Genomic DNA, 27,535 nt, shown 5'->3' on the forward strand with positions numbered 1-27,535 from the left:
CTTACTCACTGCTGTGTTTGGTTCTGTCGTGGCTTGTTTCAAATTTGCATCCGTTTCATCATTTCTGAGCTCATTTGTAGCTTCGCTCTTCACAGTAGCCACACTAATGGTGTGGTAGCCTATCCCAATCCATGCTTGCTAGGTCCTTTCTGATACCATCAAAATTGGCCTTTCTCCAATTTAGAATCTCAACCCGCAGACCAAACCTATCTTTTTCCATATTTACTTTGAAACTAATGGCTTTGTGAGCACTAGATGCAAAGTGTTAACCTACACAAACTTCAGTCATCTGCCCTGTCTCATTCCCTAATAGCAGATCAAGTATCACGCACTGTCTTGTTGGGATTTCAATGTACTGATTAAGGAAACTTTTCCTGAACGCATTAGGCAAACTATCCCATCTAGTCTTTTCACTGTATGGTAGCCCCATTCACTATGTGGAAAGTTAAAATCACTTACTATAACAGCCTTGCATTTCTTACGGTAGTTTGTAATCTCTCTGCAAATTTGTTCCTTTAAGTCTGTAATACAGCCTTATTAATGTGGTTATTTTCTTCTTTCTCAGTTCCACCCATAGCACTTCACTGAGTACTCCAGACTGTCCTGACGGAGCACTGCTGTGACAGTTTCCCTGACAAGTAACACCACCTATACTCCTCTAATCCCTCCTGCTCTATACCCCAGAATGTTGAGCTGCAAGTCCTGTCCCTTCTGTAACCAAGTGTCACTAATGGCTACAATATCATAATTCCAGGTATTGATTCTTGCCCTGAGCTCATTTGCCTTTCCTACTATTCTTCCTACTTTGAAGTATACACAGCTCAAGACACTACTTACTCCATGCTCAACAGTTTGGTTCCTGTCTTTGTTTCAGGTCTTACCTACATCTGTCTCCACAGCCTCTCCACTAACAGTGGCATTCTGGTTCCCAACCCACTGTGACTCTAGTTTAAACTCCACTGTGCAGTACTAGCAAACCTTCCCACTAAGATATTAGTCCTCTTCCAGTTCAAGTAGAAACCTTCTCCTCTGTTCAGGTCCCACCTTCCCTGGAAGAGAGCCCAGTGATCCAAAAATCTAATGTCGTCCCTCCTACACCACCTCATTAGCCACATTATTAAGTACCTGCCAGTGAAGTGACTTTACTAGAGGCACAACTAGTTTTGAAGATCAGGTTTCCAGTACTACAACAGCAATGTTGTCTGATACTGTAGCTAATTCCGCATGAAGTGCTGTCAGCCATTTCCAGATATGCAAGAGAAAATTAAAGTAAGGCGTGGGCTAGTGCCATGGCCGTTGTTGGATGGGGCAGAGTCAGACAGGTGACCTTGAGGCTTTAGCTGTTTGAGGTTTCAGTCAGTATCTGCTCAGCTAGGACAGTAGGGATGCCAGGCAGGATAGTTGAATGCTCCACTTGTGGGATGTGGGAAGACGGAGAGACCTCTAGTGTCCCTGATGACTACAACTGCAAGAAGTGCTATCTGCATTAAGGAGTTGGAACTAGAACTGAATATCCTCTGAATCATTTGGGAGGCTGACAGGATGATAAATGGGACATATAGGGAGGTAGTTACACCCAAGGTGCAAGACACAGGAAGAGGAAAGGGGTGTCCTTGTTCATCAGTCACTGAAAGTAAGCATGCAGGTACAGCAGGCAGTGAAGAAAGCTAATGGCATGTTGGCCTTCATAACAAGGGGAGTTGAGTATAGGAGCAAAGAGGTCCTTCTGCAGTTTTACAGGGCCCTGGTGAGACTACAGCTGGAGTATTGTGTACGGTTTTGGTCTCCAAATTTGAGGAAGGACATTCTTGCTATTGAGGGAGTGCAGTGGAGGTTCACGAGGTTAATTCCCGGGATGGCTGGACTGTCATATGTTGAAAGATTGGAGTGACTGGGATTGTATACACTGGAAATTAGAAGAATGAGAGGGGATCTGATTGAAACATATAAGACTATTGAGGGATTGGACATGCTAGAGGCAGGAAACATGTTCCCGATGTTGGGGGAGTCCAGGCCACAATTTGAGAATAAGGGGTAGGCCATTTAGAATGGAGTTGAGGAAAAACTTTTTTACCCAGAGAGTTGTGGATCTGTGGAATGCTCTGCCTCAGAGGGCAGTGGAGGCCAATTCTCTGGATGCTTTCAAGAAAGAGTTAGATAGAGCTCTTAATGATAGCGGAGTCAAAGGATATGGGGAGAAGGCAGGAACGGGGTACTGATTGTGGATGATTAGCCATGATCACAGTGAATGGCGGTGTTGGCTCGAAGGGCTGAATGGCCTACTCCTGCACCTATTGTCTATTGTTAAGGAGCTAGTGTAGGGTACCCCTGTGGTCATCCCCCTCAACAACAGGTATACCACTTTGGATACTGTTGGAGGGGGATGACCTAACAGGAAAATCACAATAGTCGAGTCTCTGGAACTGAGTCTGCCTCTGTGACTCAGAAGGGAAGAAGGGAGAAGAGGCACGCTGTGGTGATAGGGGATTCATTAGTTAGGGGAATGGACAGGAGGTTCTGTGGGCGAGAATGAGATTCCTGGATGGTATGTTGCCTCCTGGGTTCCAGGGTCCAGGATATCTCAGATCATGTCCATAATGTTTTTAAGTGGGAGGGTGAACAGCCTGAGGTCATGGCAAATTTAGGTGCTAATGATACGGTGGGATGAGTGACGAGGTTCTGCAAAGGAAGTTCAGGGCGTTAGGTGCTGAGTTAAAAGGTAGGACCACCAGGGTTGTGATCTCAGGATTGTGACCCATGTCACGTGCTAGTGAGACCAGAACTAGGAAGATTATACCATTTAATATGTGGCTAGGAGGGAGAGCATAAGATTTTTGGATCATTGGGCTCTCGGGCAGGGAAGGTGGGACCTGTACAGAAGGTAAACAAGAGAAAATCTGCAGATGCTGGAAATCCAACGAACACACACAAAATGCTGGAGGAACTCAGCAGACCAGACAGCATCAATGGAAAAAAAGTACAGTTGACATTTCAGTTCTTCCAGCATTTTGTGTGTCTTACCTGTACAGAAGGGACAGTTTGCACCTGAAATGGAGGAGGACTAATATCCTAGTGGAAAGGTTTGTTAATGTTGCATGGTGAGTTTTAAACTGGAGTTGCAGGGGGATGGGAACCAGAGTGTCTGAACAGTTAGTGGAGATGTGGAGGCAGATGTTGGTAAGACCTCAGATAAAGTTAGGAATCAAAAGGTTGAGCATGGTGTGACTAGTGTCCTGGGCTGCATATATTTCAATACAAGAATTATCGCAGGAAAGGTGGATGACAGTGCTGAAGATGAGGAAACTAGTTTACAAGCAGAGGCACTGTATAGTGAGGGGAGGCCATTGATGGATAAAATTGCAGTCAACAAGATGAGCTGCAATGTAAAAGGTGGACAAAATCACAAAGAGTCAATACAGGACTGAAGGTGTTATACTTGAATGCACACAGTATACAGAATAAGGTAAATGAACTTGTAGCACAGCTGTAGATTGATAGGTATGATGTTGTAGTCATCACTGAATCATAACTGAATGAAGTTTCTAGCTGGAAGCTTAATGTCCAAGGATACACATTGTATCAAAAGTACAGAATGGAAGGCAGAGAGGTTGCTCTGTTGGTAAAAAATAAAATCATTAGGAAGAGGTGACATAGGGTCAGAAAGTGTTGAATTATTGTGGACAAAGCTAAGGAACTGCAAGGGTAAAAAGACTCTGTTGGGGGTTGTATACAGATCTCCAAAACAGTAGTAAGGATGTAGGCTAGAAATTACAAGAGGAGATAGAAAATGCATGGCAGAAGAGCAATGTTAAGAATAGTCATGAGGGATTTCAATATGGAGGCAGATTAGGAAAAGCAGGTTGGTGCTGGATTCCAGGAGAGGGTATTTCTAGGGTGCCTATAGATTGTTTTTTTTAAGTGCACCTCATGGTTGAGCCCACTAGGGGTTCAGCTATTCCGGATTGGGTGTGGTGCAATGTACCAGAATTGATTAGAGAGCTTAAGGTGAAAGAACCCTTTGGGGCAGGTGATCATAATATGATCGAATTCACCCTGAAATCTGAGAAGGAGAAGCTAAAGTCAGATGTATCAGTATTACAATGGAATAAAGGGAATTACAGAGGCATGAGAGAGGACTTGGCCTGAATTGTCACTCCACTTTTCAAGAAGGGAGCGAGGCAATGCAATACACAATGTAGAACAATACAAAAGTAGTAATAATAATAATAAATAAGTAAATCTGTTACATTATATGTACATTGAATAGATTAAAAATTGTGCAAAAACAATATATATTTAAAAAGTAAGGTAGTGTTCATGGGTTCAATGTCTATACAGGAATTGGATGGCAGAGGGAAAGAAACTGTTCCTGAATCGCTGAGTGTGTGCCTTCAGGCTTCTGTACCTCCTACCTGATGGTAACAGAGATAAAAAGGAATGCCCTGGGTGCTGGGGGTCCTTAATAATGGACGCTGCCTTTCTGAGGCACCATTCCTTGAAGATGTCCTGGATACTTTGTAGGCTAGTACCCAAGATGGAGCCAACTAAATTTACGACCCTCTGCAGCTTCTTTAGCCCTGTGCAGTAAACCACCCCCCCCCGCCCCCCATACCAGACAGTGATGCAGCCTGTCAGAATGTTCTCCACGGTACATCTATAGAAGTTTTTGAGTGTTTTCGTTGACCAAATCTCTTCAAACTCCTAAATGAAGCATAGTCGCTGTCTTGCCTTCTTTATAGCTGCAATGATATATTGGGACCAGGTTAGGTCCTCAGAGATCTTGACACCCAGGAACTTGGAATTGCTCACTCTCTCCCTTCTGATCCCTCTTTGAGGATTGGTATGTGTTCCTTTGTCTTACCCTTCTCGAAGTCCACAATCAGCTCTTTCGTCTTACTGACATTCAGTGCAATGTTGTTGCTGCGACACCACTGCACTCATTGGTATATCTTGCTCCTATATGCCCTCTTGTCTGCATGTGAGATTCTACCAACAATGGTTTTATCATCAGCAAATTTATAGATGGTATGTGAGCCATGCGTAGCCATACAATCATAGGTATAGAGAGAGTTGAGCAGTGGGCTAAGCACACATCCTTGAGGTGCACCAGTGTTGACCGTCAGGGAGGAGGAAATATTGTCACCAATCTGCACAGATTGTGGTCTTCTGGTTAGGAAGTCGAGGATCCAATTGCAGAGGGAGATGCAGGTTCTGTAACTTCTCAATCAGGATTGTGGGAATGATGGGGTTATAGTCGGTGAACAGTAACCTGACCTAGGTGTTTATATTGTCCAGGTGGTCTAAGGCTGTGTGAAGAGCCATTGAGATTGCGTCTGCTCTTGATCTATTGTGGTGATAAGCAAACTGCAGTGGGTCCAGGCCCTTGATGAGGCAGGAGTTCAGTCTAGTCATGACCAACCTTTCAAATCATTTCATCACTAGATGTGAGTGTCACTAAATGATAGTCATTAAGGCGGCTCACATTATTCTTCTTAGGCACTAGTATAACTGTTGTCTTTTTGAAGCAAGTGGGAACTTCTGCCCGTAGCAGTGAGAGGTTGAAAATGTCTTTGAATACTCTTGCCAGTTGGTTGGCACAAGTTTTCAGAGCCTTACCAGGTACTCTATGGGGACCTTCTGCCTTGCAAGGGTTCACCCTCTTTAAAGACGGCCTAACATTGACCTCTAAGACAGAGATCACAGGGTCATCAGGTGCAGCAGGGTTCTTCGCAGCTTTAGTTATATTTTCCCTTTCAAAGCTGGCATAGAAGGTGTTCATCTGGTAGTGAAGCATCGCTGCCATTCATGCTATTGGTTTTCGTTTGTAGGAATAATGTCTTGCAAACCCTGCCAGAGTTGTCGTACATCCGATGTCGCCTCCAACCTCATTCGAATTTGTCTCTTCGCCCTTGAAATAACCCTCTGCAAGTCATACCTAGTTTTCTGGTCCAAACATAGGTCGCCAGCTTTGAATGCCGCAGACCTAGCCTTCAGCAGACGACGTACCTCCTGGTTCATCAACGGCTTTTGGTTTGGGAATGTACAGCAAGTCTTTGTAGGCACACACTCATCCACACAGGCTTTAATGAAGTCGGTAACAACTGCAGTATACTCATCCAGGTTCGAAGATGAATCCCTGAATACGGTCCAGACCACCGATTCAAAGTCATCCTGTAAGTACTCCTGTGCTTCCCTTGTCCATACCCTCTTGGTCCTTACTACTGGTGCTGCAGTCTTCAGTCTCTGTCTATACTCAAGGAGTAGAAGTACAGCCAGGTGATCAGACTTCCCGAAGTGAGGGCATGGAATAGCACGGTAGGCATTCTTAATGGTGGTGTAACAAAGGTCCAGTCTGTTGTTTCCTCTGGTATTGTAAGTGATCTGTTGATGGTAAAGAGTCTATCTTATTGTGATAGGGGACCATTCAATCATCTTAAAACAGTGCTGTAGAAGCTGTCCATGAGCCTGGTGGTACATACTTTCATACTTTTGTACTTCAAGTCTGATGAACAGGGGGAGAAGGGAGAATGTCTGGTGTCAGTAGGACCTTTATGTTGACTGCTTTACTGAAGCAGCAAGGTGTAGACAGAATGTACAGCATTTCCTTGATGTTCTGAGCTTTGTCCACAACTCTGCACATTCTTATGATCAAACGTTCCGAGCAGTTCAAAAGGTCAAAGTAAATTTATTATCAAAGTACATATATGCCACCACATACAACCCTGAGATTCATTTTCTTATGGGCATACTTATTAAATCTATAGAATAATAAGCATAACATAATCAATGAAAGATTGCACCAACTTGGGCATTCAAGCAGTGTGCAAAAAACAACAAACCTCAAATGCAAAAAGAAAGTAATAAAAATAAATAAATAAATGGACGACTATTGAGAAGATAGATGAAATGCCCTTGAAAATGAGTCCATTGGTTGTGGGAATATTTCAAAGGTGGGCAAGTGAAGTTGAGTGATGTTATTCCCTTTGGTTCAAGAGCCTGGTGGTTGAGGGGTAGTAAATGTTCTTGAACATAGTAGTGTGGGTCCTGGTGTGTCTGTCCCTTTGCAGCGAGAAGAGAGCATGTCAAGGTGATGGAGTCCCTGATGATGGATGCTGCATTCCTGTGATAGTGTTTCATATAGATGTGCTCAATGGTGGGAGGGCTTTATCCGTGATGGATTGGGCCATATCCACTAGTTTTTGTAGGATTTTTCATGGAAGGGTATTGATGTTTCCATAACAGGCTGTGATACAGCCAGTTGATATACTGTCCAGTAGGCACCTATAGAAGTTTGCCAAAGTTTTAGATGTCATGCTGAATCTCCACAAACTCCTAAGGAAGTAGAGGTGCTGCCATGCTTTCTTGTAATTGTACTTAAGTGCTGGGCCCAGGACAGGTCCTCCGAAATAATAATACCAAGGACTTTAAAATTGCTGACCCTGTCTGCCTCTGGTCCTCCAATGAGGACTAGCTCATAGACCTCTGGTTTCTTTCTCCTGAAGTCAATAATCAGCTCCTTGGTCTTGTTGCCATTGAGTAAGAGGTTCAATCACAAACAAGAAAAAAAAATCTGGGGGTGCTGGAAATCCAAGCAATGCACACAAAATGCCGGAGGAACTCAGCAGGCCTGCTGAGTTCCTCCAGCAATCTGTGTGTATTGTTTGAGTAAAAGATTGTTGTTATGGTGCCACTCAACCATATTTTCAGTCTCCCTCCTGTATGTGGTTCCTCACCACCTTTGATTCGGCCTACGATAGTGGTGTTGTCAGCAAACTTGAATATGGCTTTGGAGGTGTGCTTAGCCGCACAGTCATAAGTGTAAAGTAAGTAGAACAGGGGACTAAGCACACAGACTTGTGGTGCTGATGGAGATCGTGGATGGGATGTTGTCAATCTGAACTGAGAGGGGTCTGCAAGTGAGGAAATCAATGACCCAATTGGACAAGGTGGTATTGAGGCTAAAGTATAGGAGTTTATTGATTAGTTTTGAGGGATGGTAGTATTGAATGCTGAGCTGAAGTTGATAAAGAGCATTTTGATGTGTGCATCTTTACTGTCCAGGTGTTCCAGGGTTGAGTAAAGAGCCAGTGAGATGGCATCTGCTGGGAATGTTGCTCTGGTAGGCAAATAAGTTGCTTCTCAGGCAGGAGTTGATATGTTTTGTCACTACGCTCTTAAAGCATTTCATTACTGTGGATGTAAGCAGTACTGGACATCTACGTTTCTCTTGGGCACTGATATAATTGAAGCCTACTGGAAGCAGGTGGGTACCTCAGACTGCTGAAGCGAGAGATTCCATGCTGAGCTACTATGCATCCAGATAGGATGTTTTCTATGGTGCACTGACTAAAAAAAAATTGGTGTGTCAAAGGAAGCATGCCAAACAGTTTTAGTCTTCTGAAAAAATACAAGTACCTGTGAGCTTTCTTGGATAATTTGAACCAGCACAGGCTATTGGTGATGTTTATTCCTCGGAACTTGAAGCTTCAACTTTCTTGATCTCAGCACCATTCATGTGCACTAACTGTTTCCTGAAGTAAATGACCAATCCTTTTTCTTTGCTGACATTGAGCGAAATGTTTTTGTCAAGACACCATGTCACTAGGCTCTCTATCTCCTTCCTGTACTGCAGTTCCTCATTATTTGAGATATGGCCCACAATGGTCGTGTCATCTGTGAGCTTGTAGAAGGAATTAGAGCAGAATCTGTCACAGAGCAGTCACAGTCAAGTTCAAATCTGGAGTTTTGAACTGAGGGTATTGTATATGCAGATCAGAGGAATGTTTCTAAGTTATTTTCGCATTCAGCGTCACATTTGGAGATAGTTAATTAAGCAACCTAGCCAATCAGAGATGAAGCTGAAAATCAATGCACAGATAAAATGTGATGATGGTCTAGATCAGGGGCTCCCAATCTTTTACATGCCCTGGACCAATGCCATTAGGCAAAGGATCCATGGACCCAGGTTGGGAACCCCTGATCTAGATGGTCCAGATATTAATTCTGTAAGATCCCTTAATTTGACTCCACTGTGCTAATCTTTGTTTTTATTTGATGTATTTCAGATCCTAGAGGATTTTGAAGTTGGTAGATGCTGGATGATAACTAGATGATGTCCGAACACGATTTGACAGACGTGGTTCAAATTGCTGTTGAGGATTTGACACAAGATCAAACAGGTAGGTGCAGTGTTACAGCAGGAATGATTGGACAAATAAGTAATTTTGGAAGAGTGTTTACATTTTTATTCCTTTTGAGATATGAGAACTGCTAGCAAGGCAAAATTTATTACCCATCCAAAATTGTGTTTGAAAAGGTATTTGAATTGTTGCAATCTCTTTAGTGAAAAATGGAATTTCCAGGATTTAGACCCAGCGAGGATGAAGGAGCAGTGATATATTTCCAGATCAGGATTTTGAGTGATTTACTGAGGGAACTGTAGGTGGTAATATTTTCACCTACCTGCTGTTCTTGTTCTTGGTGGTTGAGTTTGCAGATTTGAACCTTCTCATGAGCTGTTCGGGTGAGTAACTGCAATACATTGGTAGATGGTAGATACTTCAGCCCCCATGCTCTTTGATAGAGTGAATTAATGTTTAGGATGGTTAGTGAGTTGCCAATCAAAAAGATGCTTTATCCTGGGAGGTGTGATCCTCTGTGGAATTGTTGATGTTGCATACATCCTGGGAAATAGAGTATTCCTGACTTGTGCCTCGTAACAGGTCTTGTGCAATCATTGCAAGATCCCCGGCCTCTGATCTACTTTTTTAATTGCAATCTTTATGTGGTTGGTCCACTTGAATGGCTTATTCCTCTCAACCCCATTCTCCTTGCCTTCTCCCTATAACCTCTGAAGTCATGACTAATTAATAACATATCAAACTCCTTTAAATATACCCTATACTGGCCTCATATTGTGGCTCTAGCTAAAGAAATTCCTCTTCATCTCTGTTCTAAAGGGACGTCCTTATATTCTGAGACTGCCCTCTGGTCCTAGACTGCTCCACTACTGGAAAAGTCCCTTCTATGTCCACTCTGTCTAGGCCTTTCAATATTCTATAGGCTTCAGTGAAATCTCACATTCTTCTAAGCTCCAGTGAGTATAAACCCAGAGCATTCAAATGCTCCTCATATGCCAAACCCTTTCATTCCTGTGATTGTTCTCATGAACCTTTTCTGGGTCCTCTCCAATATCAGCATTTTTTAGATAAGGGGCCCAAAATTGCTCACAATATTCCAAGTGCTGTCTGATTGATGCCTTTTAAAGCCTCAGCATTACAGCCTTGTTTTTATATTCTTGTCCTTTGAAAATGAATGCTAGCATTGTATTTGCTTTCTATAGTAAAGTGCATGACTGTACACTTCCCTACACTCTGTCTGCCACTTTGCCCACTCTCTTAATCTGTCCGGATTCTTCTGCAGACTACCTACCCCTCTACCTATCTTTGTTACGTCCGTAAATCCAACAATCCTGAGGAGACTGAGGTCCTTTAACATCTGTCGGATGATGCTGAGGATATTCTAAGAGTCTGTGGTGGCTAGTGCTATCATGTTTGCTGTTGTGTTCTGGGGCAGCAGGCTGAGGGTAGCAGACACCAAGAGAATCAACAAACTCATTCGTAAGGCCAGTGATGTTGTGGGGATGGAACTGGACTCTCTGACGGTGATGTCTGAAGAGAGGATGCTGTCCAAGTTGCATGCTGTCTTGGACAATGTCTCCCATCCACTACATAATGTACTGGTTCGGCACAGGGGTACATTCAGCCAGAGACTCATTCCACTGAGATGCAACACTGAGCGTCATAGGAAGTCATTCCTGCCTGTGGCTATCAAACTGTATAACTCCTCCCTTGGAGGGTCAGACACCCTGAGTCAATAGGCTGGTCCTGGACTTATTTCCATCTGGCATAATTTACATATTATTATTTCATTATTTATGGTTTTATATTGCTATATTTATACTCTATTCTTAGTTGGTGTAACTGTAACAAAACCCAATTTCCCTCGGGATCAATAAAGTATGTCTATCAATCTATTTATCTATCTAATTCTGTCATCTAAATCATTGACATATAACGTGAAAAAAAGCCGTCCTAATACCAATCCATGTGGAACACTACTAGTCGTCAGCAGCCAACCAGATAAATTCCCAATTATTTCCATTCTTTGCCTCCTGGAAGTCAGCCAATCTTCTATCCATGCTAACAAGAGCATGTTTGTAGTTGGATAACTACACCGAGAAGTCTCTTCTAGGGATGCCTACCCTGAAGAAGTTTAAATCTTCCCTTCAATGGGAATTCAGAGAGATCTCTCTCACTGCTCTCCCTCTGTGATCTCTGTGGCCCTCCCATCCTGCCGAAGGGTCTCAGCCTGAAACGCGGACTGTACTCTTTTCCATAGATGCTGCCTGGCCTGCTGAGTTCCTCCAGCATTTTGTGTGTGTTGCTTCTATCCATGCTAGTATATTTCCTACAATACCATGGACTTTTATCTTATTTAGCAGCCTCGTGTGATACCTTGTCAAAGACCTTCTGAAAATCCAAGTAAGCAGCATCCACTTTATCTATCCTTCCTGTTATTCCCTCAAAGAATTCCACCAGATTTAACAGGTAAGATTTCTACTTGAGGAAACCATGCTGACTTTGGAGGCACGTGTTAAAATTAGCCAAGTACCCCAAAACCTCATCCTTAATAATGGATGCCAATATCTTCCCAACCACTGAAGTCGGGCTAACTGGGCTCTAATTTCCTTTCTCCTCCCCCCCTTTTTTTTAAAAAGAATAGTGAGACATTTGCAATTTTCCACTTGTACATAACCATTTCAGAATCTAATGATTCTTGAAAGATCACTGCTAATGCTTCCACAATCTCTTCCGCTACCTCTTTCAGAACCATGAGGTGTAGTCCATCTGTCCAGGTGTCTTACCTATTTTCAGATCTTTCAGTTTCCCAGGTACCTTCCTCTTAATAATGATACTGCACTCATTTTTACCCCTGACATGCTTGAATTTCTAGTATTCTGCTGGTATCTTTCATAGTGAAGACTGATGCAGAATATTTATTAAGTTCATTCACCATTTCTTAGTCCCCATCACTATCAGCTTCATTTTTCAGTGGCCTGATATCCACTCTTGGCTCTTTTTAATTCTTTATATATCTGAAAAAAAGTTCTGTTTTTATATTATTGACTAGTTTACCTTCAGATTTCATCTTTTTTTTCCTCTTTCAAGGCTTTTGTAGTTGCCTTCTGTTGATATCTAAAAGCTTCCCCATCCTCTAACTTTCTGTTAATTTTTGCCATATTATATGCCCTCACTTTTGCTTTTATACGGTCTGACTTTCTTTCTCATTCATGTTTGCCTCATTCTCCCTTTGGAATACTTTATCTCTGGAATGAACCAATCTTGTGTCTTCTGAATTACTCTCAGAAACACTAGCCATTGCTGCTCTGCCATCATCCCTCCTGGTGTCCCTTTCAAGTTAACTTTGGCCAGCGTCTCTCTGATGCCTCTGTAATTCCATTTACTCCATTGTAATAAGGATATGTCCGAATTTTAGCTTCTCTGCAGTATTTCTGTTTTTGCACATTTTTAAATAATCTATTCAATATACGTAATTGATTTACTTGTTTATTTATTATGTTTTGTTTTATTTATTATTTTTTTCTCTCTCTGCTAGTTTATGTATTACACTGAACTGCTGCTAAGTTAACAAATTTCATGTCACATGCCAGTGATAATAAACCTGATTCTGATTCTCAAAATGCAGGGTGTATTCTATCATATTATGATCACAGCCTCCCAAGGATTCCTTTACCTTAAAGTCCCTTATCAAATCTAGTTCATTACACAACATCTAATATAGAATTGCCTTTCCCCTAATGGGGTCAACCATAAGCTGCTCAATAAAGCCATTCTACAAATTCCCTTTCTTGTGACAGAGCACCAACTATCTGCATATCCCAATCCACCTGCATATTAAAATCCCCCATGACGGTCATAACATTGGCCATTTTACATGCATTTTTTAATTTCCCTTTGTAATTTGTACCCCACATCCTGGCTACTGTTCAGGAGTCTGTATATAACTCACACCAAGTCTTTTTTTCCCCTTGCAGTTTCTTAACTCTACCCACAAGGATTCTACATCACCTGATCCTAAAATCACTTCTTTATAAAGATTTGATTTTTTTTATCAACAGAGACATGCCACCCTCTCTATCCACCTTCCTCTCTTTTTGATACAACGTGTATCCTTTGGATGTTAAGCTCCCAACTGTGATCTTCTTTCAGCCACAACTCAGTGATGCCCACAATGTCATACTGCCAATCTCTAACTGTGGTACAAGATCATCTACTGGTGTCAGAAGTAGTTAAGATGCTGTTTTGTTGGAGATGGTTATTCATCAACAGTTCCTTGAAAGAAAGTTAAGATGGCGCTGTTGACTGTTTGGCTTCGGAACTAGGTTAGGAAACTCACTACACAATGCTTAATTAATTGAAGCTTAAACTTTATTGTCTTTGCACAAACAACCATGTGACAATGTTGACCCCAGGCTAACAACGTGGAACATGAATTCTACTGTTCCTTTTGTACCAATACTCACTCAGTCCACTTTTCAAATTTATAATTCCAAAATAGGGGATTTCCATTGGCCAGATGATCAATCCTTTCTTCTCCCAGCCCCTGGCATGGCGGTTCTTCCTTGTGGTGGTTGGTCTCTTGAGAGAGTTATTGCTGATAGCACAATCAAAATGTCGACTTTTGTATTCATTCGTTATCAATTTAAATGTAGCATTCCAGTGTCATTGGATATACATCTCCTGGTCAATTCTTGACACCTTTTTATTGGCTCTGATTCAGGGCTACAACCCACATTGTTCTATGATTTCTGCCCCTCTCCCATCCCGCCCCCTGCCTTATGTATTTGTTCCTTTCAACTGCGCAACTGGTCCAGACTAGTCAAACTAGGCGATCCAGACACTGAGCCTAACAAGATTACAGATTGCTTCTCCGGTATGTCTGGCACTTTATATAATAAATAACTATTCATCTGAGAATGGTCTCAGGTTTAGCAGGTCGTTACCTGAAGCTCTTTGTGTCCACATTCAATTGCTCTGATTAGATTATCCTAGAGCAAGAATTAGTTCATAGACCACTAGATGGGGGGGGGGGAGGGCGAAGGGGACTGCAAGGACGGTCTCACAAAATGGGTGTTTCTATCCCATTGTCCTTGACCCATTCGAGTCTGGTATTTCCTTCCATTTTTCAAATATGCCCTGACCAACAGCACTACTGAGTGCGTGCGACAACTCTGTGGTAGTTAAAAAAAGATAAGAAAACCGACTAAAACATCACTAAAAATACCTTTTCTGAGGTAATTTCTGTTAAATTGTCACTGCAAGCTATGAAGGGGCGAGCAACGATGAAGCGAGTTCAGGGGATGATGGTGTGTTGTAGAATCGTTGCAGATGGAGTTACGATGCCCATATGATTGACCCAGGTGTGAGATTGGGTTGCTCTGGGCACTGAAAGGAGAAGTTGGGGCCCGGACAGAGGAGATTCAGTGTCTCTGTGAAACTCCACTGGTTTCCTTGGCTGTGTAAGTCTAGGGAATATACACTCCGGTCTTGTTATACCCATGACACTGAGTTGGCTCTCCCACCCCAAACTCCGGGTTGTGTGGATGCTGTGTAACTTACAACTCAGTGCCAAGAAATAACAGACAGTACACTGCATATGATGAAAGGAATTATATTTATGAACCTTAACTAAAGGGTTAATAAAGACGAGAAAGAAACAAAAGAAAAAGGGCCCATTATAATTAAACAGTCAAATATGCACAAGTTGGAGCTTAACTCTTCCAAAAGTCACACATATTCACTGATGCTCAGTAGACCCCGGCACCTTGCTCCATCGAATTACGGTCCCCCACTGGGTCGAATCCTATGACCGATTCTCTCCAGCGTATTCATTCTTCACCTCCCGCCGAACAAAAAACAAATCCAAGATCAACCTTGGTGTCCCTCACTAAAACTATCAGTTCCACCAGCCTGATTGGATGACAGCACCCTCATCTTCAACAATAACCCAAACAGGCTGAAAGCAGAACAGACTGCTCTTACAGAACTGCTAAAATGAAATACCTACAGCATAGCAGTAAAAATCTTAACTGGGGTGTTACACGTACAACTGGCCCGGGTGTGAGGTTGGATCGCTCTGGGCACTGAGCTGATTTGAAGAGCTTGGGAGTGGCTTTGAGCTGGGTGGCAAAATCTGGGTCTGGAGTGAGTCACTGGGTGATGTCTAGGCTGCGAACCTTTTGCTGCAGCCAGGTCCTAGTGTGAGGTACGATTTGCTTTTTAGACAAATTAAACACTGGCCCAGATTGAAGGCGAGAGCCAATTTCACTCGCTCTCTATGATGTTCACTCTGCTCTCAAGGGACTTTTGCTGTCTGATGTTTGGTCAATTTAAACACCAGCCCAGATAGACTGAAAAAAATAGGCTGTCAGTGTATGGGACGAGAGCTGATTTCGCCCGTTCTCCGCGATGGTCACTCCTCTCTCCACGGTGCTAAGGCTATGAAGACTGCCCCGGCTGCTGTGATCCGTGCCCGCTAAAATGATGAGGTGATAAGTGAGGCTTTGGGCTTAATCCGGGGTTTTGGATCTAAAGACTCAATTTTGGTTCTGAATGTTGTTGTTTGCTTTAATTGTATTTTTGTTTGAATTTATATTTTGTCTTAACTCTTGCGCATCGAGTGTTGGTCTTTTTCTTTTTTTTAATTGGTCTCTTTCAGGTTTCTGGCTTTGTGTCTCCCTGTGAGCAAGTAAATCTCAAGGTTATATAATCTATACAGTCTTTGATGATACATGTACTTTTTATTGAATCTTGAAAGATACTTGCCACTTCTTTGCCCTTGTCAGAATGTTACCTAGGTTTTGTTGCTTATGGGCATGGGCTGCTTCATTTGCTTTGGGATTGTAATGCCAACTAAACATTGTGTAATCAATCATTTCTATCCCTAAGATGGAAGGAGAGAATTTTTCACATTGTCAGTTATATGCTAGTGTCATCACTACCCAGGGAGAGCTTGGCTTGAGGCACAGCTATACCTGGAGCTCAGGTCTTCATGACGCAAGCTGTAAGTTGTCTGTCCCATAGTCTTCACTGCTCTCAGCTGATTCCAGATATCATCTGAAGTGAAATAAATTGGTTTTGGTGGAGAGCTCAGGAAATGAATCATCTATCCAGCATTTTAAGCTGAGAATTGTTGTGAATGCTGTAGCCTTTTCTTTTAATGCTCACATGCTAGTTCTGTTGTAATTGAAAATCCGCCCATAGGTGGATGTAGTCGGACTGCAGAGCTTTGTTGTAATAATCAGTTTTGAGCTGCAGCTTTGCTAGGTAGGTACCTGATTATTTTAATGAACTATATACTCACTGCTACTCCTGAACCAGGTTTGATACCAATAGTGGAGTGAGGAATATGCCGAACAGTGTAATAGTGGTTGTGTACATTCTGCTGCTTCTACTGTTAGATCACAGCTCCTCATGGATGCTTAGTTTTGAGCTGTGAGATCCTTCTGTCCCATTTATCACTTTCATTGTGTCAGGTAAGTTCTTATTTGCCAGGGCTGCTGTACTTTCTGGGGTCAGAGGAGCAGGGAAAAAGAGACAAGTCAATGAAAGAAGAGGGCAAGGGAGTGTTGGCCTCTGGATAAGGGATGAGGGCTTAGATGGAATTTGAAAAAGAATTCTTTCAACCTCAGGGTGGTTTGATGTGCATGAGCTGCTGGTGTATGCAGTTAGCTAGTTTAGAAGTTTAGAAGTACCTAGACAACTCTTAAATCATCAAAGCATTTATCGGTTGAGTGCTGGTAATTAGTTTTTGTAATTGATGGTCAATATAGAAATGTTTCTATGCTGTGAAAAGCTGATTCCATGACTAAGCTTTCCACGTGGGGTCTAAAGGTCACTGCTGCATTAAATCTGTGGCAAATTTTTATATAAATTAATAAAAGCAATTAATTTTATGTAATTTCCAAAGATTTAACATCGTAATTTATGAAATCACTGGGTAAAGATAGTTGGACATCCTTTGGTAACATTATCTGTAATTTTGAACATGTTTATCAAACTTAATCTATTTCAGATGTTTTGGAGAATCATCAGCCTGAAGATGGAGCTGTACAACCAGCTATTAAACGCCCACGTGTAGAAATTACAAATGGGCAGCCTATCCAAGATGCCACAATAAAGGTATCCTTATGTTAACACAGGACTGTAAAATCTTTTTGAATTATTGTTCAAAAATATGAATTTTCTTAATTTTGAAACAGGTACAAAATAGCTTTTTGATTCATCTCTATGTGTATGTTTCTTCAGAATTTAAATAAAAATAACCTAATAAGTTATTCACCTTTTTTTTTGGAGTAGAGAAGGCAGTGCATTTTTGATTTTTAGCTAACAGATCCTTTTAGCATATTATTGTTACCCTTTTCTCCCTATCCAGAAACACTCATTCAATCCACAAATGCAGTGATATCATAGATTAAATATTACGCATGGGTTAGCAGTCACAAGTGAATAGTTTGGTTGTGATTTTCTGTGTAAAAGTGGAGTCTTGTCAAAAAGGATCATTGACTTTTAATTGGTTTTACTTTGGCTAATTTCTGTAACTAAGCCCTATTACCATGCCTGGCTGTATTTTAAGTGACATAACTTTTCTTGTAATCATATTTATTAATATATCAATGTCCCATAATTTGTTAAAGTAATATATTAATTTACTTGCACATCTGTAGATTTGTTTCCTCAGTCTTAAGCCTAAATTATTTGCATCCCAGTTGTTTGAAAATGTGAATTGTTTATGAAAGAACTGGGAGTATTGTATATAGCAAGACCAATGGTTTCTGTTTAATCTGTTCACATTCTAGATGGGTAAAGTATCAGAAAAATGACAAAGAACTAGAACGAATTAGAAAAAGAAAGCAAAGGGTGGGTGTTTGAAATAAATTTACAGTTTTTAGAAGTGAGACACCACAGTTTCATTTGTTCATTTTGTGGGTTGAGTTGTTTTGGGAGAATATTAATCTCATTATTAGTTCACAAAATGGCCCTTTCCTGAGGGCTTTGTATCTCAATTATGTAACTTGTACTTTCCCTGCAAACTCTGAATGTATATTTTGATTGTAACATTGGTTGAATAAAGGTGCCGTGTTAAATATGATTCCACTAGGTGGCGACTTTGCTCCTATTCCAGACTAGTTTTGCAACTATCAGTTTTAAAAAGTAGATTTCTTTCCTTCCTAAATATACTATCTTCTGTCATATTCTATGAAAAGTAATTGCAAATTACTATTATTTTTGCTGTCATTAAAACATCTAATGGGGTGTAACTTTTAAAAGAAAATTTAAAAATCTGACAGTTTTGCATTCTCTGTTGCAAGTAGGTTAAATAGTTTGCAACATTTATGATCATCAGCAAATATTTATCTTTTAATTATTTTACTGGAATATTTGGGAAAATGTTATTAGACTCTTAATCCTGTATTGTGCATTTAATGTAGCTGAGTAATGAAGAATTTTCATAAGTATAATAGCATGTTTTAATTTTGAGAAATGAGATTTTCTCATGTCTTATTCTCATCAGTTTTGTCCTGGTTTGTGAATAACTGTACCATTTTGAACATTTTAGGGACATTAATGTTTGCTTCCTATTTTTGGCTCAAAGTTAAGAATGTTGAGATACCTTTTAAAGTAGCAAAATACCTCAAGGCATTTTATGGGAATATCAATAAATACAATTTGACACTAAATAACAGAAGCGAATATTAGGGTAAATGAAGATGTAGTGTTTAAAGAAGAAAGGAAATAGAGGGCTATAGAAGTTTAGGGAAGGTATATTAGAACTGAGCACTTTAGCAATTAGAAGAACAACAGTTATTGGTGAAGCCAGAAAATGAAAGAAACCGAGAACTAGGGAAGCACAGATACCTAAGAAGCTGCAATTGAAGCAGAAAAAAACAGAATCAGAATTAAGTTTAATATCACTGGTATATGTTGTGAAATGTGTTATTTTGTGGCAGTAGTACGTTGCAATATGTAATAAAAAAGGCTATGAATTTCAGTGTATATACGCACTCATACACTTACGCACACACACACATACAATTAAATATATACTGCAAAAGGAGAGCAAATATTAAATATATTTATTGTATATTTATCTATATATATTCATGTAATGTACGTGGGATCATTGTCCATTCAGGAATCCTATGGTAATGGGGAAGAAGCTGTTCCTAAAATGTTGAGTGTGTGTCTTTCTACTCCTGTACCTCCTAGAAGTATCTCCTTCAATGAGAAGATGGAGTGTCCTGGGCGATGGGGTCCTTAGTGACGGATGCCGCCTTTTTGAGGCGTCGCCTTTTGAAGATGCCCTGGGCTGAATAGCCTAATTCTGTTCCTATGTCTCATGGCCTTATAGCTAGTGCCATGATGGAGCTGGCTGAGTTTGCAATTTTTTGCAGCTTTTTCTGATCCTGTGCAGTGCTCCTCCATACCAGACAGTGATACAACTAGTTAGGATGATTTCCACAGTACATCTGTAGAAATTTGTGAGAGTCTTTGGTAACATACCAAGTCTTCTCAAACTCCTAATGAAATATAACGTTCTTTGTAATTGCATCAATACATTGGGTCCAGAATAGATCTTCAGAGACGTTGACACCCAGAAACTTGAATCTGCTCATTCTTTACGCTAGCTGAACCCTCAGTAAGGACTGCTGTATGTGATCCCTCAACTTTTCTTTCATGAAGTCCACAGCAATTCCTTGGTGTTACTGACAAGGTTGTTGTCGTGACACCACTCAAATAGCTGATCTGTCTCACTCCTGTACGCCGCGTTAACATCCGATATTCTGCCAACAATAGTTAATGTCATTGGCAAATTTATTGATCGTGTTTGAGCCTTGCCTAGCCACACAGTTGTGGGTGTAGAGAGATTAGAGTAGTGGGCTAAGCTCGCATCCTTGAGGCGCACCAGTGTTGATTGTCAGTGAGGAGGAGATGCTATTTCCAATCTGCACTGACTGTGGCCTCCCGATGAGGAGGTAGGAAATTCAGTCGGTCAGGTAGCATCTGTGGAGAGAAGACGTTGGACAGACTTACTTTGTTCATTCTGGAACGTGGGAAGTTGAGGGGCAACCTTATGGAAGCAAATAAAATTATGAGAGACATAGATGGGGTAGGTTGTCAGAGTCTTTGTAATGGCAAATACTTGGGCGTAGGTTTAATTTGCAAGGGAGCAGGTTTAAAATAGATTTACTAGGTAGTTTTTTTTCACAGAGTGGTAGGTGCCAGGGGAAGTCTTGGAAGCAGATACAAGGGTGGCATGGTAGTTTAGTGGTTAGCACAATGTTTTATAGTTCCAGCAACCAGGGTTCAATTCCTGTCACTGCCTGTAAGGAGCTTGTACGTTCTGCCCATGGCTGTGTGGGTTACCTCTGGGTGCTCAGGTTTCCTCATACATTCCAAAGACATGACGGTTGGTAGTTTAATTGATCATTGTAAATTGTCCCATGATTAGGCTAGGATTAAATTGGGGTTACTGGGCGGCGCAGCTTGAAGAGCCTGAAGGACCTACTCCACGCTGTATGTCAATAAATAAAATATCAAAATAAGCATTTTGCTGGTCGTGTGAGCAGATAGAGAATGGAGGGATATAGACCATTAGTCCTGAAGTCCTGATGCAGTGTTTCAACCTGAAACATATACTTACTTTCTCTCCCACAGATGCTGCTTAACCTGCTGAGTTTCTGTAGCAGATTGTTTATTATTCTACTATATTACCTAAGTTAACACTGGTCTGCACCCTTTCATAGACACTCCATCTCCCCCTATACAACTGTCTGTTATATAATTTGCTTGTTTTCTCTGATGAAAGGCTATTGATCTGAAATGTTCACTCATTTATAGTTTTCTTTTTCTTTCTTAGTAGATTGTAATGTTTAAGCCAGGATAGATCAGTTAACACACAAATGTTTTGAGCCAAACATGCAAGTTAGGACATGCTCGTTAGAGTTTCAAATATGATCGTATCAGAATGACTGAGGCAGACTAGGTTTTACATAGGCCAGAATCTCCATCTAAATATATGGCCTAAAGCACAATTTGCAGTCAAATTTGGACAGTTGACACCAAGTGGGATCTGATTGATACCTGTGGTTAACTGAAATTGACTGGTCAAAGTAAACATTTTGCCAAAATTTGTCCACATGAACAAAATGAGTTGCTTTGCAATTATTTTAAGTGAGCATGTAATTTGGACCAAGGAAATATTCACTTTTGCTAATATGCTTAATTATATATATAGTGATTTTTTTAAAAATACAAAAATAAATTGTTGTAATATGCAATCTTCTTGTTTTTCTAACAAAAGCACTTCTTGATTTTTTTTTCCCTTTTTCTGTTTTTACAGTCCATTCTCTTTGACTTTAATCAGGCCATTTGTTTCCGTCTTGATAGTATTGAAGCCAAAATTCAGGCGGTTGAAGCAACTTGTAAAGCTATTGAAGAAAAGATAGATTTGGCTCTTAATAAACATAATACCCCGATCCAGGTCCCGATGGTGGCAGGGTCACCTCTGGGGGCAACACAGACATGGAACAAAGTACGCAGGTAAGCTGCATGCAGTAGAAGTAAGCATTCAGGAAAATATGTTTTGGAGGGAAAAATATTGAAGTTTTTTTAAAACAATCTTTACTATAGTGTGAAAGTGGGAGCTTTTGCCATGAAGAATGATTATATATGGTGAAAAACATGCCTAAGCCTGATGTGATTGCTTTTTTTTTTGTTTTGATATCTGTAAAAAGAATATTGACATGCTGGTATTAATGGGTACAGTCAAAATAATGGCTACGACTTTAAGTTTAAAGCATGTGAGATCAGATTGGCAACTTCCAAGAAGTTAATTATATACAGTAAGCTTTTGTAATGTTATATAAACATAAATTTGCAGATGAACTTTTAGTACATAAAATCTGTGATTTCTTTATTGGTAATTTTTGCTGGAAGTATAAAGAAACAGGTTGTAGTCAATGATTAAGATAATTGTGGAAAATATTTATGAAACAAAGTGCATTCATGTCTTCCATAAGTTATTCTTATCTTCTAATTGAATGCCTGACAGAAAACATGCCAGTTTTCTTGAGCCTTATTATTCCTAAGCACATCTTTGTATAGTTGCCAACTGTCAATATTTGTAGTAAGCTATGTGCTTTTTTGAGATCCTGGTTAAAATATGAATAGTTACTCCACAATACTAGATTACTGGTTTTGTCTTAAACTAAGCATTGCTCCCAAGTATTTGAAATTTGCTGTTTCTGCAAGTAGGAAGTGTATTCACTAAAGAAGGCAGTCTTCTGAAATTTGATTTTCTCTCAGCTGACAGATAGCTAAGGAGTGGAATGAAAATGGTTGAAATGAAGAGGAAATAGCTAAGAAGGAGAAAAAGTGTTTTCTGTAGAGCTCTGAATTAAAGGTTGCATACTAGAGCAAAAATCATGTGGAAGAATGATTAATAGACTAAATAAATTAATAGAGTCTAGGTGAAAAAGACTGAAATCATCCGAGTAAGTTCTTCGGTTTCTTGGATATTTTGTGTTGCTTTAAACTGAAAATCCTGTTTAGATCTTCTAGTTGGACAAGATAAGTTCTGAATTTTGTCTTTAAAACTTAATTAAATTTATTTACAATAAAATTGAAGGTCTGGAACCCTTGAGGCTTTGTTAATGTCAGACTAGCAGATTTTTCAGCCTCTGTATATTATTCCTATCAATGCCCAAGCATCAATTTGTTTACCTAAGGTTGTTATAGTTGAGGGTGGGAGAGGGTAATGGGGACAAATTCCCACTACCTATTAAATGCTCCCGATGGTGTGAGCCTCAAATAGCCTCTGACAACCAAGTCCAGCTCCTGGCCTTCACGTGTGACTTGGCTACTAAGCCCGGTGGAACTGTTTCCACTGACAGGAGAAGGGGCAAAGGTGGGTTACTGGTGCCTTAAAACCACTTGCTTGGGGCAGATGGAACTTGTGAGCTGTGGTTTGTAGCTCACCTCGGAGAAGGAAATCTCTGATCTCAAACCTCTGCTGCCTTGCGGTTATACCCACGCATGGGAAAGGCTTTGGGAGTAAAACCTGAGGGAAATATCCAGAGCTGGAGTCCCTAAGGCAGTCCTACATTGAGTTCCATGTTGACTGGTAGCTCCTGTGACACTGCTGGTACCAAACTGTATTGGTCTCTGTTGTTCCTTTGGGTTCATCAGCTGCGTAGAGAGGGGGAGCTTGCTACATAGGCAACAGCTGCATATCGTACTGCCCAGGCTTGCGTATCTAGACAGCTAGGACACAATATCCATGATCAACTCTGAATCACGGTGGCCCTCACCTCATAGATTTGTTTCACTCATTTCCCCCATGTTCTGCAGCAGTACTGTAAATTTTCCAGAGAACTTGATGATTTTAAAGAGAATGGGAAATTCACAAGCACTTTGGATTCTAACTCTAGCTGCAAACCTACTCGTGTTCCTGTAAAAAGATTGGTTAGGCTGTATCAGAGGATCATGCACAGTTCTGGCCGAAACTTATAAGAAGACTTTGGGGAAGATTGTTGCCTCAATAGAAAGTATTAGCTACCAGGAGAAGTTGGACGAATTTGGTTTATTTTCTCTGGATTATCAGAGGCTGAGGGGAGCCATGACAGAAATTTATAATAATATGAGAAGCATAGAAAGGGTAGATTGTCAGTCTATTTTCCAAGATAAAAATTAAAGGTTAACTTGATTTGTCTCATGAATATTCCAGGATGGAATATCATATACTGGAAGGCATAGGTTTAAGGTTACAAGGAAGTAGATTTGTGGGTTTGGTGTGTGAGACAGAAGCAGACATCCCACCTCTCCCGGGAGTTCTGGGAGTCTCCCGCATATCGATAGCAGCTCCCTGATGCCCACAAATTATATACAATATCCTGGAAATTGATTTTTTTTTTAAGAGAGGGAGAGGGGGAGAAAAAGGAAGAAGGAAAATGAATGAATCCTGCTTGATCTCTCTTTGTGCTAAGTAGACCTATCAGTTTTCTCTGTGGGCAGGCTTTACAGTCGACCTCTCTCTCTCTTCTATATTCCATCAGTTCAGTTACTGCCATCTGTAATGATGCTGAAATGATCCAGACAACTGTCGGTGATGAAGTACAAAAGCCTGGTGAAGAAATTCCCAAGGCTGGTGGTGACAACCTGACTACGCGAGGCTGTCCTATACGGGCGGGGCACGTTGGCGTCTTAAAGGGGATTAGAGTAGGGTTTAAATTGGAGCGAAATTCCAAAATCGTCCGCTAAGACATCGTTAAAAACGCGCTTGCAGCAAGCAAATTCTTCGGGGTTTTTTTCCTGAAACACTTCCACTTACAGGTACATCGAAATCCGCGATGGGCTGGGTTTTCAGAAGAAAAACTGATTTTAATAAATACCCAGCCCCCACCGAGGTCTCGTCATTAGGACAGTGAACTGTTTACCTGTGCTGCGCTCTTTATATGCATTTTGAATTATACTTTATTAAATAATATGGTAATATATTGTTTTATGTGGTGTGCGTGATATATGTATTGTGGCTACACCGTGGTCCAGACAGAGGTTGTTTCGTTTGTGGACAATCGGCCAGATGACAATAAACTTGAACTTGAAGATACAGAACTTCTAAATCACTCATTTAAAATCCCCCATTTCAACGTACAAAAGTAAGTTCTGATCCCGACTATTGCAGGCAATGTGTGTGCGTGCGTGTGTGAGACTACGGACATATATGCGATCGGATGTTGTCCGAATGAATGTTAAGCGGCACACACCTGTAATAAGGATGCACCTTATGTTTTTATTTCTTTTAGGGACCACAACATATTAGGGAGGTTAAGCGCAGGGAAAACTGCTCAAGTATTTCAGTTCTTTTCCACAGAAAACCAAAGTCTGACAGAGAAGGTCACTAGAGCTGAGGTGTACTTTATATCTTGCATCATTAAGCATAACCTGCCATTCCAGGTGTGTAAGCACACAGGCAAACTATTCAGGAAAATGTTTCCTGATTCAGAAATAGTGAAAAATTATGCCTGCTGATCAACAAAGACAGCAGCTATTGTGAACATAGCACATTAAGACAGAATTCAGAAGTCAGCTGTCTCACAAAACACCTGTGAATCTGATGTCTTGCAAAATTAACAAATTCATTGTCACAGACTGCTATGAGGTTGAGACTTCCAGTTGGGACCTCCCTGAAATGAGGTTTTGCAGGGTGGGATGTCTGCAGAAGGCACTGATAACGAATAAGCACATTGATCATTTATTTACTAACTGTAAAAGATCTGACCAAACATCTGAGTGCCTCAAGTTACACAAACTGCAAAACTAACTATTCAACAGATACTTAACTAAAGGTGTGCGTGGGCCCTTTAATATGTGCGGCATAATTTTCCAGTGGATCTTCAGCAATGGTTGTGACTTCACTGTGAAAATGAGTGCCTGGGGACAAAAGGAAAAGAGGCCCAGCCTCTAGCACGTGCTATTCTTATACCCCTGAGGTGCGTGAAACCAGACACCAGTACTGTGGCACACAAGCCAATCAATGGGAAAAAGCATACTTCAAACGAGATAGAAGTGGCTTTTGACCAACAAGTAAACTACCCCCCCTCCCCCCAACCTCCACTACATGACAGGAGGATGTGCAAGGCTTGTTTTTTTTCACACAGTAATAGATGCCTGGAACACCCTGCTAGGAATGGAAGCAGATAGAGTAATGATATTTCAGAGGCATTGAGCAGGCACCTGGCCATGCAGGAATGGAGGAATATGTAGGCAGATAGATTTAATTTAATTTTGCATCATGCTCAGCATAGAAAAAGTGGGCTGAAGTGCCTGTTCCTGTGCTGTACCATTCTGTGTTCTATGTTCAAATCTTTGCTGAGTGGGCAATGTCTGTTCCATTTGCATCTCTTTAGATAATGGAGCTATTATGCCAGAATGAGGCATAACATGGGCAGTCTTCTTGTTTGAGTTGATATTTGTCAATAAGTCATTTTTCTCACATAATAAACTAGGTAATAATTTTCATTAAGAATCTAGCTATTTTCTCTTGAAATTCAGTCATATTAACTTCTTGATTTGCTCTGTAGTAAGCTGTTCCTTGAGATCCTTTAAAGATTAAAAGGCTCTCAAATTTCCATGCAGTAATGCAGAAGATAAATGCCAGTTAGCAGTGCTTTTAACCAAGCTATTCCAGCATAGCTACAAGACTACAACCTATTCAATGAAACAGAAAGCTGTGTTTTGTTCACAAGAAAGTCGAATATAGTCTAGCCAATTACTACATCATCACCTGTAACATGCTTACCAAAATGCCATTTAACTTCATTAGCCTTCCTGAAAAGGCATTAACAAAAGAACTTGTGAGGAAAATGTAAAGATTATGCAAAGGAATGTAAACAAGTTAAATGTTTGGGCAAAAGGTGATATGTGGAGTATAATGTGTTGAATTATGCAGTTTGGTTGGAAAAATTAAAGAAAAGAGTTTTTAATGGTGACCCAGCCTCCACAGTTTTTTAGAGCAGGGGATTCCAAAGACACCCAGTCTTTGGAAGAATGAATTCTTCCTCACCACAGACTTAAATGAATACCTCTTGATTCAGAGACTATGCCCTCTGGTCCCAGACTTCCAGAGTGCAAACACCTTTCCGGAGTTCACCCAGTCAATTTACAGGTTTCATTCATTGAACTTTCTGTGAATGGCCTTCAGTGATAATATGTAATTCCTCAAATAATGGGACTAAAGCAGTTCATGGTGCTCTAGGTATGCATTGTACAGTTGCAATCAAACTTAAATTGTTTTAAAATCCAACCCTTGAAATAAAAGTCAGCATTGTATTAGCATTTCCCTACTGTTTGTCTACCTTAGTTTTCTGTACTTTATGTGCAAAGACACTTGGATATCCTTCAAAATTCATAGTAAATTTATTATCAAAGTACATATATGTCATCATATACAACCCTGAGATTCACTTTTCTGCTGGCACACTCAATAAATCCAATCACCATAATAGAACTAATGAAAGACTGCACCTACTGTACTCTTGAACCAAAGTGGATAACTTCACTTTCCCCATCATTGAAACGTTCCCACAACCAATGGACTCACTTTCAAGGACTCCTCATCTCATGTTCTTGATATTTATTGCTTATTTGTTATTATTATTTTTGTATTTGCACAGTTTGATGTCTTCTGCATTCTGTTTGGACACCCTAGTTGGACGGTTCTTTATTGATTGTGTTATGGTTATTATTCCAGAGATTTATTGAGTACGCCCACAAAAAAATAAATCTCATGGTTATACTGTGATAATAAAGTTTACTTTGAACTTTTAACTGGGTGTACAACCCAATTATTAATGTTATTAATAATAATAAATATCAAGAACATGAGGTGA

General features: G+C 40.6%; 1 protein-coding gene across 7 annotated transcripts in view; it reads left to right on the forward strand.

Annotated features, from left to right (window-relative positions):
- banp (BTG3 associated nuclear protein) overlaps nt 1–27,535 on the forward strand; it is a 177,024-nt gene that overhangs the window by 14,188 nt on the left and 135,301 nt on the right. For all 7 annotated transcript variants that reach the window (XM_072279730.1, XM_072279727.1, XM_072279731.1 and 4 more), the window contains exons 2-4: nt 9,066–9,179; nt 17,158–17,264; nt 21,487–21,686. In XM_072279730.1, the coding sequence (XP_072135831.1) occupies nt 9,110–9,179; nt 17,158–17,264; nt 21,487–21,686 (377 nt within the window). In that variant the 5' untranslated portion in view covers nt 9,066–9,109. The remainder of the gene's footprint in view (nt 1–9,065; nt 9,180–17,157; nt 17,265–21,486; nt 21,687–27,535) is intronic.

Source organism: Mobula birostris, chromosome 15 (genome assembly GCF_030028105.1).
Source record: "Mobula birostris isolate sMobBir1 chromosome 15, sMobBir1.hap1, whole genome shotgun sequence".
Classification (NCBI taxonomy): domain Eukaryota; kingdom Metazoa; phylum Chordata; class Chondrichthyes; order Myliobatiformes; family Myliobatidae; genus Mobula; species Mobula birostris.